This window comes from Epinephelus fuscoguttatus, linkage group LG24, assembly GCF_011397635.1.
Source record: "Epinephelus fuscoguttatus linkage group LG24, E.fuscoguttatus.final_Chr_v1".
NCBI lineage: Eukaryota > Metazoa > Chordata > Actinopteri > Perciformes > Serranidae > Epinephelus > Epinephelus fuscoguttatus.
In genome coordinates, this window is record NC_064775.1 from 5,068,965 (window position 1) to 5,081,539 (window position 12,575).

Here is a 12,575-nt window from a genome sequence, read left to right on the forward strand (position 1 = left end):
CACCCATACAGCTCCTTTAGGATGCCAAGAACCCGAGCTGGGTCTCTGCGCTCTTCACCAGAGCGAAACCTAATCTCTTCCTTCGCCTCTCCCTCCAAATGATCAAAAATAAACAATGCTTGGTCTGCCGCGGAAAGATGGCGAGCCCGTGCACATGCCTGGACTTCCTCCACCCATTCAACAATGCCCATGCCTGTCTTACCATTAAACATGGGACATTTGCGGTCTCCTGGGATCACAACCAACCTCTCCGTAACAGCAGCGGCAACACCTGCAGCCGGACCAGAAGAGGCTGAGGCAGCCCCACCGGGGCCCCCCAGGGGAGCAGCGCACTCCCGACGGAGTTGCTCGTTGTCCACCTTAAGCTGCAAAACCAACTCCCGGAGCTGTTGCATCTTCTCCTCCATGGTCACCTGGAAGACAGCTTCACAGGGTGCTATCAAAATTAGAACAGTGGATTAAGCAATGCTGTTTTGACTCTACAATTACACAACTGACTATTAATAAAAAAAAGGGAAGGGGAAAAAAATAAATCACAATAATGAAAAAAAAAAAAAGAAACACGTCTCTGCCCCTTTAAAAGTGGTGATCCTGCCGATAACGCCAAGATTGTGGCAAGTGGAGGGTGGAAAAAGACTTGTTGCCAGACAACGCCACCAGGGGAGTTGCGCCCCCGGAAATAGTTCATTTTAACAATGCTGAAGGTGGCACAAGGTTCGAAATTACCACAGGGCAAGAGACGGCTTATAGAAAACATACCAGTAATTTTATTTCCACAACAATCAATAAATTCCAGCTGTTACATGCAATGACTGCACTTGGGCCAAAACAAGGGGAATGAATGGACGAGTGGACAGAGCTGGGGCTTACCACGGCAGACCACAACCAAACTCAAGGAGGAGGAGAAAGTAAATTCAACACCCGTGGCACCGCACACACACACACACACACACACACACACACAACTGAGGATCTGTGAACAAAACCCGCCACCAGGGATTGGGTCTCCGCCTTGGGCCCGCAGCACCTGTCCACAAGGAGAGGGAGAATTAAAACAGGCCCACAGCGAACAAAAAGCTGCTTTAAAACATTGGTTTTAAAAAAAAAGGTAGATGCTAATGCACACACGCGCGCGCGCGCACACACACACACACACACACACACACACACACACACACACACACACACAAAACAACAATGAAGTAAGTAAAAAAAACAAACAAGGAACCAAAATACCATTAGACATAATAATAAACTCAACAAATTTACATACAAAATAAATCATATAAACATGAGGTCAGTTAAATCAATAGCCGCTAGTGGCACTGCAAGTCCAGACGCCAGCTCAATGAGGAGCTAAATGGCCACGGAGAGTCACGGGCCAAACAGCGCCACACAACCCAAGGACCGAGACCGGTCCGGGAGATTCCAAAACAGGCCACGAATTAAAGAGCAGAGCCAAAACAGCAGCGCCGTCCAGGAAACGGTGGCAGTAGATTCAACCACTTCGAGCCTCACCGGCACAGCCTCACGGAGGGGCAGAGGAGAGATACTCTAGGGCTGCGGCACAAAATAACTACAATCAGCCGGGAGCGGAGAAACAGATCAAAAAGAAAACAGGCGGACAACGCCGACTTACCACCCGGAGAAACAACCGCACCCAGGAGGGCTCCCAGCGGGGCAAACCCAGCCGCACGCCACCAGCAGTCTGCCACACATGCGTCAGGAGGGAGATCGTGTCACCATTACGCAATCTGGCACATTAAATGGGAGAAGGAAACAGCGGTGCGCACCTTACCTGTGTGCTGCGAGAGGAAACGTGCGCCTGAATGGCAGACGCGCCAGCAAGCACTACAACACAGCCACGCCAGCTCTGCCACACCTGCACAACGCCCGACACATCCGGCCACAGCCACCACGGGGGACCAGCAGAGCCGAGAAGGAGAGAGAAAGAGAGAGGCGCGCACAGTATGGCCACACTATATAGCGGCGTGGTGCGGCGCGGCGCCGCCCATCAATCAGTGCTTCAGGTAAAATCAATCCAGCGCCCTGCTGCGAGAGGGAGTACACAGTGCTCCGGCTACATTATCATTAAAGGGAGGGACCAAACGAATGCATTTATTAACAGAACCCAGAGCCTGAGCTAGTTGCTGTGGAGCGGGCGCGCCTGTCGCGTCTCTCAGGTGAACTTTTGAATACTGTCGTTAAATACGTCTAAACTCGGATTTTCAGTTCTTAAAAAATCAGACAATATCTTCGAGTTCATTCCTGGCCGTCCCTTTTTGTTCATTAACGTTATGGCTGACAACACAAGACAGCGCAAAAAAGAAGCGGATGGTGACAGCAGTAGCAGCGACTCAGCTGTTCTGCATGAGCTTAAAGCACTAAATGTAAAAATGGATCGTATGCAAACTGCTGTGGAGAAACAAGTTAATAGTAAAATCGACGATCTGCGGGGAGTGGTGGAGAAGCTGATCGCTGAAAATCAGGATGCTTTAAAGAAGGAGCTGGAGAAAGTTGTGAAGGAGCTACACACTAACTTTGACCTGGAAGTGGGCATCCTGTGTGCGCGAATGGAGAAGATTGAGCAGCACATTGAAAAAAAGGCCACACAGAACAAACGGTTCGATCCAGATGTCTCTCTCATAATAGCGGGGCTGCCACAAGAGGACAACGAGGATTTAAAGGCCAGAGTGGAAGACCTGTTGCGCGTAGGCCTCGAGTGCTACCCAGAGCCTGAGCTAGTTGCTGTGGAGCGCATTCGGGCCAGAGGGAGACAACCAGGACTGGTTAAAGTGGAGCTGCGCTCGACCCAGGAGAAGGTGGCTGTGCTCCGCAGAAAAGCCAAATTAAAAAGCAGCGACAGTTTCCAACGTGTCTATGTGTCGTCGGCGAAGTCGCACGTGGAGCGACTAATGGATCTAAACATCAGGGCATTGTTGCGTGAAATCCCAGCCGGGAAAGAGTTCTACATGACTGCAAATGAGCGGCTGGTGAAACGCATTCCCCCGGGACCCGGTGAGAACGCACGGGGGAATAGACCTGGCAGCAGTTTCTCCTGGTTAGTTGGAATGTTAATGGTTGGACGTCAACAAACTGTGAGCTCAGAACTATATTACTCAACTCTGTAAATCCTGATTTCATTTCCTTCAATGAGACTCATTTAGCCGAGGACTCTCTTGTCATGAATGGATTCACGTGGTTCGGTCACAACCGTGTCGTGCACAGGAGAGCTGTCAAAGCCTCCGGAGGAGTGGGACTCTGTGTCAAGAACACTGTTTTACAACAGTACTATGTTAATATTGTGGATAAAGTGTACGATGGAATTCTTTGTTTACGTTTTGTACATAGAGAGTCGCAATATTCTTTTGTTATTATTTCATGTTATTTATCCCCAGAAACGTCAACATGGGGGCGGAATGCAGACGCTTTTTTCAATCATTCACTGACACATATGCTGCCATCCAGATGATGTCTTTCTCAGGGACATCCCGTCTTATTGCAGTGAGACAGTAAGACACATTGTGACGTGTTCCAACAGTGTGGCTTCATAGTGACAGAGTGCAGGTACCAGACTGACCTGCCTGCAGTCCACACCTGTTTCCCACTGAACATGTGTGGGACACGATGAAGCGTCGACCCCGGAGAGATGCATCATGGGACTGCTGAGACACTGATGTCTGATATCAAGCAAGAAAAACTTAAAGAGTTTGTGTCCTCAGTTCCCAAACACTGACTGAGTGTTGGTCGAAGAAAAGTTTTACACAGTGTTCCCAACTTTTTTGGAATTAAGGCTGTCATTTTTACTGCACTACATTTATTTAATTACTTTGGTTCCTTTACAGATTCAGATTATTCACACAAAATATGATGAGCTAATAAATGATGATGTATGATTATAGATTAAAGTATCCAGCAGTATATAAAGTCATTAAAAGAGGTCAACAAAACTGACGCAACTGAAAAATAAGGCAAATAAAACTAGGTGTTAACTCAAACAGACCAAAGAGAATGAGGCAGTGGGGCAACACATATACTGGCCTATCTCACCAAACGAAACACAAATGGGAGAACCTACACAGACAATAAGTAAGACTAAAACAAAAGAAAGTTGCTGCATTTGACATTAAAGAAAGAACTAGAAGGACAGAAAAAATTTCAAATCTGGTCAGATTCATCAACAGGCAGGCTAAAATAGCTGCAGAGCCTGTGTTTAATGAAATAAAGGATGCTGAAGATAAGGGAAACCTTATGAAAACGTGAGAATGAATAAAGCATCTCGGCCAAAGAAGAGTACATTTTCCATAAGTGTAGCTCCAGCTGCAAATGAAAAGTCGCCTGAAAAAAGTAAAATCTCCTCTAGTCACACCAGTGTTGCTTTCCAGGAGCCATGTCTGTACTGTGAGTAAAAAACATACACTGGCAGAGTGTCACAGAATCAGAATCCAACCTACAAAGTGTGGCCAGAGCCGCATCAGGGCTCAGAATTAGGTTTGGTTTGTTACTTTGAAGTTACTTCCATTATAAGGCTCACTTAAACCATCTAAAAGGCCACAGATGCCCCAAAATGATACAGGTGACGGTCAAATAATGGTCAAAGACAAAGGGCTTCCCCCAAGATTACAACCTTTATTGCACTAAGCAGCACATTTAAAATAAACCAAACTTAATTAATCTAAACGGTTTAAAATACAAGCAGGAGCACTACAGGACGGCTGGGCGTAGCTGTAGTCGGGGAGGGGAAAGTTAAATGGGGAGAGAGTACTCACCACGCTCCGTGCCCAACACATGCACACACACACACAGCAAAATAACCAAACTACAAGGGAAAACTATAAAGTGTGAAGGACGTGCAAAATTACCACTACACGCACACACATTTAAGTAACGCAGGGTTACTCGTGGTCCCTAAAGTCTCCAAAAGTAGATCAGGAGCCAGAGCCTTCAGCTATCAGGCTCCTCTCCTGTGGAATCATCTTCCTGTTACGGTCCGGGAGGCAGACACCGTCTCCACATTTAAGACTAGACTTAAGACTTTCCTCTTTGATAAAGCTTATAGTTAGGGCTGGCTCAGGCTTGCCCTGTACCAGCCCCTAGTTAGGCTGACTTAGGCCTAGTCTGCCGGAGGACCCCCCTATAATACACCGGGCACCTTCTCTCCTTCTCTCTCTCTCTCTCTCTCTCTCTCTCTCATATCCTATTACTGCATCTTGCTAACTTGGCCATTCTGCATGTCACTAACTCGGCTTCTTCTCCGGAGCCTTTGTGCTCCACTGTCTCTCAGATTAACTCATATCGCAGCGGTGCCTGGACAGCGTGACGTGTGTGGTTGTGCTGCTGCCGTGGTCCTGCCAGATGCCTCCTGCTGCTGCTGCTGCCATCATTAGTCATTAGTCATACTTCTACTGTTATTATACACATATGACTATTGTCACACATGTATACTGCCAGATATTAATACATACTTTCAACATATTGTACCACAGTAGCCAGAACTATAACTATAATATTATTACTTTCATTACTGTTGTTGTAAGCTACTGTCATTACCTGCATCTCTCTCTTTCTCTCTCTCTCTCTCTCTCTCTCTCTGTCTCATTGTGTCATGCGGATTACTGTTAATTTATTATGCTGATCTGTTCTGTACGACATCTATTGCACGTCTGTCCGTCCTGGAAGAGGGATCCCTCCTCAGTTGCTCTTCCTGAGCTTTCTACCATTTTTTCCCCGTTTAAGGGTTTTTTGGGGAGTTTTTCCTGATCAGCTGTGAGGGTCATAAGGACAGAGGGATGTCGTATGCTGTAAAGCCCTGTGAGGCAAATTGTGATTTGTGATATTGGGCTTTATAAATAAAATTGAAATTGAAATTGAAACTTTAGAGGGGGCGTGGCTCAGCACATCAATGGCATTTACTCCTTAACCGTTACACCAATCATCACAAAACTTATAGGACCTGTACACAAATGTACGTGAATCACACCCCGAAAGGTTTATTCAGATCGACCACAAGGGGGTGCTACACATGCAAAAACTTTTTTATCTTGTAATCAGCTCGAGAGATTTCTACGAAATTCGGTTTGCATCAGTAAGGGTCACGTCTCAGTTGATGCATACATTTTGGAGATTATTGTGTAAATGGTGTGGCTTATTACAATAAATCTAAATTTCAAGACATTTCACATTCCATACTTCAATCAATCATAATAAATCACCAGTGTGTCCTACAGAGCTGAAATTTTTCAGCACATCCACTGAATTAAAACAAAACTTTGCCATGCTGCAGCTTGTAGTCCATTCAGGAGTCCGTCACGCTACATTTTTAAGAATATGGAATATGAATCTCTATCTTCAAAAGTCTACATTCAAATGTGAGCAAAATTGACACAGACATTCTTCCCATACTAGAAATCACATGTTTTAAATAGTGTTCAGATCAGTTTAACAGTTAGCCTGCACTGATATTCAACATGTTGTTGTAGTTTGTACTGTACGCACAACGTTTCTGTGTCGTCTTATTTTCAACCAAATGTCACCAAAATATTTGACAATATACCTGAAATCAGCAGAATGATGTGAGAACTGTTATTGATATCTATATATTTTGTTTTCAATGACCAATAAACTTTAGAGGAGGCGTGGCTTAGCTCAAAACCCCACAACCTTTGAGCCAATCATCACAACCATCTCAAGTAATGCTGTCAGAGGTACCAGAAACACATCCTGAAAGTTTGGTTTAAATTGACCACTAGGGGGCAACACAAATGCACAAAAGAAAGAAATAAAAATGTCTGTGGGATAACATCAGACTAGAAATCGGAAACTGATTGTCACATTATCACAAAAGTTGCAGGGTATGTTGAATAATGATGATGAACCACATGTGTTAAATTATTTTGAAAAAGGGTTTGTTCACACATCATCAAACTCTGTGGGCTTTTTAACTCAGCCATTAAAACAGGTCCCCAAAATGTTCCTGCTGTTGACCAATCGGAAGCAACTGTGTTTCTTAAGAAGAGCGTGGCCCAGTAACGATTTGGATGTAAGTAAATGACTGTCTCTCTGATGATCATAAAACCTTTTCTTTATGTCTAATGCAGGCACGCTAAATTGTCAAAGATCTTGATCCTACCCAGCATTCAACTTTTAAAGGTCTGTGCTGGCTTGAACCTCAGAATTGACGCTTTTCTCTATATTATGTCTTTGTTTTTGTGTGCTTTCTTTTCAATCAGTGTTTTTTAGGATCAAACTCGCTGTCTGTTTAATTTTGCACAAGAATGAACGAATCACAAACTACTGTGTTTAGAACCCCAAAATCATTCAATCTTTACCACTGATATGGTCATTTTGGTAATAATTATTCTTTTTAATTATCAATCAGAGCTCTCAAGTGATAGATTAATATATTTTAAGCAACTGAATTAATTAGTTGGCTATCAATGTTCTTAATTTAATGTAAAATAAATTATGTTATTATTATTATATTATAATTAAAATTTAAATTAGATAAGTGGTTTTATTTATTTTTAATTTTAATTTGTATACTCTCTAACATGACTGTAATAAATGTAAATCAGACATACATAACTCAATGAAATAATGTGGTTACAGGCATTTGACTCTTTTATATCAAGTATTTTTTAGTATATTTACAGCTGTCCATTTTTACAGTACTTCAGAATAGTACTGCTCTGCATCCAAATGAAAAATAATTTTTCCCACAATGATAAATTCTGTCTGCTTGTTTTGCCACAATACAAAAATAATGAAGTCATGATCCCAACAGAACAATCTGATGTGGGGAGAATTATCACATGGTGTCAACCACAAATATGAACACCATAAGAAATTAATCTACAGTACTTTCAGGACAAGAAATAAATATTAAACATAAAACAGCGATTACCTGATGAGCACAGTACCAGCACGCTGACGACCGGTTCACCACATTTCAATCTGCTTGTGTTTCTTTACAGATGTTCTGTCCACAATGTTGTTCTTAAAGAGTCTGAAAAACACCAAAGCAGAGACAGAATAATATGTCTTACGGTCTTCTTTGAACTAATCTAAGGTTATTAATGATCTGTGTTAGCCTATGATGTCTTCATACATGTATGCTCACGTACCTCACAGTGTGAATGGAGAGGTTGGTGGAGACCAGTTGGAGTAACGTGTCCATGGAAGCATCAGCCATGTTCTTGTGACTCACAGGTACATTTATTACTGTGCGTTCTATCAGCCGGCTGCTGCTGGAGGCAGAGCAGGTACCGTCCAAGCACACGTTATGTTCACTTGTGTTTCAGTCTGCTCAGACCAGCTCGTCACGAGACACCTCAGACCTCTCCAAAATCACTACAGCAACAAAAAACAACTTATGTTTTGCTTTTGCTTTTGCTGCCTTTGAAAGCATGTCTGGGGGAATCTATAATAAATGTGGGGTGCCGTAAGCAGTAGAGTTGGTGGATTTCCAGTTTTGCCGGTCAGGTGTACGAGCTTAAACAGGTTTGAATTCATGCAAACCAGCTGAACCCACATTTGTCATCATGGCACGTTCTGGCAAATTTCAAAGCAGCCTACATCATCAAACTGTGCTGACGGCGTAACAGAGCTGAATCCAACATGTATTGCATTAGTAATAAGCATTACCACAACCAGAGTAACACAAAATAATGTTTGTTCATAAAGAAATGAATGGAGACAACAGTGTCTGACGGGCTGTGAGCCAGTCACGGCAACGTGAAGGACATCATGGTGCACGCTGTGCTTGTTCACAAATACCCTCATGTGTCTTTGGGGGCGATGTGAGGACACATGGCAGAGTTAGTCTCTCAAGAAAACCAAAACTGCACCAATATGGCAACATTTTGGATTTGAAGCGATGAAAGAGGCGTCCTAACTGGCTGCAATTGATGCGCTGAGTCATTTAGAGCTGAACTTCCTCTGGAGGGCCTGTTTCTATTGATAGGCCACCTGTTGCTCGCTCTGAAAGCATCGCAGTGGACGAGGAACGGCTGATTCCTCAAGTTGAACCAAGGAGTTATTTTCATGATGCCTCCTTATTTCACTATAAAAAACAACATAGGTGGCAGCTGGCTTGGGGGAGTTCACTGTATTGTATGTCATTTCCAGTAAATATCACAATATAAAATGTGTTTTTTCTCTTTTAAAAAGTAATATTACAAACGTAGGAATGCTTTGATCTGGAGTGCACGACTGATAGGCCTATGAGGTTTGTTTACATGATGTGACAAATGATATGAGAGAGAGAGAGAGAGAGATGGGGACGTTTTTGGTCCGAGAGGCGAGGTGTCATAAAAGGTTGCCATTTGTGCATTTTAGGCCTGATTTAGGAGCGGCTTTAAAATTTCAAAAATATCACCAAAAATAAGGTTTGTGACCAAATGTCATGCTATATGCATGAACACAGCCAAAGTTATCAAAAAATAAAAACTGAAAAGGACGTTTTCCGTCCGAGGGGGACCGGAGGGGTAATCGCTACACTGACCTTTGATCAAGAGGGTGATGTCCATCTTTGAACCTGGCCCAGGTGTGACTCCTGCTGCTGATGACCCTCCAAACAGGTCTGCAGCCCTGGAGACACAAAGCTCCACAGCAGCAAAGAGCACCAAGCAGAGGAGCCGTCACAAAACACAAGAGAGACATAAAGACAGAGAAGACGCATTAGACAGAGAAAAGTCAAACTTAGAGCTGAAATGAGTTTTAAACACATTTAACAAACCATCCATAATGATCATTTCTATATAAGTAACTGCATATATTATGGAATGAAAATGTGTGTAGATATGCTTTGTGTGTGTGTGTGTGTGCAGTGTGAAGGAGCGACAGCTCACATTTCATTGTGCTGTAAAACAACAAATAAATGAAGCTGGTCACCTTGTTTTATCAGACTCAGTAGAAAAAGTAGAGTCAATCTGAAGTTTGTAAAGTTTGACATCAGTGAGACACAACAAACAATGATGAGTCAGCAGTATAAAGTCTTTATTCACACACAGTCAGGGACAATGTGTTCAGAAGTTCAGTGTCATAAACAATGATTGATTTGATAATCCATCATTTACATGTTGCCTTTACAGATACGTCGGGGCTGCAGACAGCAAACATGGACACAGAGAGAGACAGAGAGGGGTGGGACATAAAGCAAAGGTCCCCCACCAGAATCTAACCAGGGACACATGGTGGGACAGAACTAACATCAGCTGTGTGACATCCTGTACACACTCAACTCATGTGTTCAGCAGTGAGAAGGTTTCTCTAACAGGAGGAGACTCTCACTCCTACAGAGAACACAGAGACACTGAGGAACCAGAAGAAAAGAACCCAAACCCAGGATAAAGAGGTTCAGTGAATGTGGTGTTGAAGGTGTGGAGGTGGATCAGTGTGTCAGAGGAGACTGTGAAGAAGGACAGAGTGCCAGCAGGACAGTCCACATACACTGCTACTCTACCAGAGGAGGAGGAGGAGGAGGAGGAGGAGGAGGAGGAGGAGGAGGAGGAGGAGGAGGAGGAGGAGGAGGAGAGCTCTGTTTCTCTGTTATTGTGCCAGACAGAGTAACGACCATCATCATCAGAGCAGTTCAGACACCAGGACTGATGATTCCTTCCAAACCCATAGTCATCACTGTTTCCTCTCCTCCTGATTCCTCTGTAACTCACTGATATATCAACCCATCCTCTCCACTCGACCTCCCAGTAACAGCGACCAGTCAGACCAGTTCTACACAGCAGCTGAGGCCACCACCCCTCAAATCTGTCTGGATGATCAGGATATAACTGAACCTCCTTCACACGTGTCACCTTCCTGTTGTTGTCAGACAGTTTGAGCTCTCTGTTCACTGTGTTTGTGTCGATGGTGAGTTCACAGGAATCTGATGGAGAGAAGAAGACACAATACAGCTGCAGTTATTCATCTATCATCTGTTCATTGATCACTTCCTCCAGGAGGTTGCCATCACAACACTGAACTCAAATTCATCCAATCACCACAACTTTACCACAAATGTGACTTTTTAAACACACACACACACACACACACACACACACACACACACACACACACACACACACACACACACACACACACACACACACACACACACACACACACACACACACACACACACACACACACACACACACACACACACACACACACACACACACACACACACACACACACACACACACAGACACACACAGACACACACACACACACACACACACACACACACACACACACACACACACACACACACACACACACAGACACACACACACACACACACACACACACACACACACACACACACACACACACACAGACACACAGACACACACACACACACAGACACACACAGACACACACACACACACAGACACACACACACACACACACACACACACACACACACACACACACACACACACACACACACACACACACACACACACACACACACACACACACACACACACACACACACACACACACTCACAGACACACACTCACACACACACACAGACAGACACACACACACACACACACACACACACACACACACACACACACACACACACACACACACACACACACACACACACACACACACACACAGACACACACACACACACACACACACACACACACACACACACACACACACACACAGACACACACACACACACACACACACACACACACACACACACACACACACACACACACACACACTCACAGACACACAGAGAAAGAAACACACAGTCAAACACACACACTCACAGACACACAGACACACACACACACACACACACACACAGGGCACTGAGGCACCAGGTGAGGAAAAACCACCTATGGGGAGCTCATCCACACTGAGAGGCGCCACAGCCGACGGCCACAGAGACCACCCCGACCCAGATAGACCGGGGTGGACTCCACACATGGTGCAGAGCCCCCCAGTCCTCCGGGCCTGAGGGATCTCCAGGACGACGTCCCCGCGGGCAGACCGGACACACCTCCCAGTGTGGAGGCCCCCCATGAGGAAACACTGGAGCTAACAACTAACAGACTAGAAGACAATAGGGTAGGATAAAAACAGCTATGAGATAGAATAATGATAACATGCATAAGGATTTAAACCTACATCATTAAGAACATTAGACATTAATAAATCAATAAAATATAATAAAAGAAGAGCAGAAGAAATCAGTTAAAAGCCAAATTAAAAAGGTGAGTCTTGAGCCTCCTTTTAAAAACATCAACAGTCTCTGCAGTCCTGATGCTCTCTGGCAGGCTGTTCCATAACTGAGGGCCATCATGGCTGAATGCAGCCTCCCCGTGGGTTTGAGTTCTAACTCTTGGAATGATTAAAAGGCCGGTGCCGGAGGACCTCAGGGTCCGCCAGGGTTGATATGATAAAAGCAGGTCAGATAAATAAGATGGCCCAAGACCGTTAAGACATTTAAAAACTAATAAAAGAACCTTAAAATCCATCCTGAAACACACGGGGAGCCAATGCAGCCATTTTAAAACTGCTGTAATGTGCGCCCGCCCTCTGGTCCTCG

The 12,575-nt window shown here is 44.4% G+C and overlaps 1 protein-coding gene across 8 annotated transcripts in view; it reads right to left on the reverse strand.

The window, feature by feature from the left end:
• The window catches only part of LOC125885113 (NACHT, LRR and PYD domains-containing protein 3-like), a 37,732-nt gene that overhangs the window by 9,885 nt on the left and 15,272 nt on the right, over positions 1 to 12,575 (reverse strand). For 5 of the 8 annotated variants that reach the window (XM_049570558.1, XM_049570559.1, XM_049570557.1 and 2 more), the window contains one exon: positions 9,973 to 10,882. The exons of the other annotated variants lie outside the window; for them this stretch is intronic. In XM_049570558.1, the coding sequence (XP_049426515.1) occupies positions 10,293 to 10,882 (590 nt within the window). In that variant the 3' untranslated portion in view covers positions 9,973 to 10,292. Of the gene's footprint in view, positions 1 to 9,972; positions 10,883 to 12,575 lie in introns of those variants that run through there. 8 annotated transcript variants of the gene reach the window in all.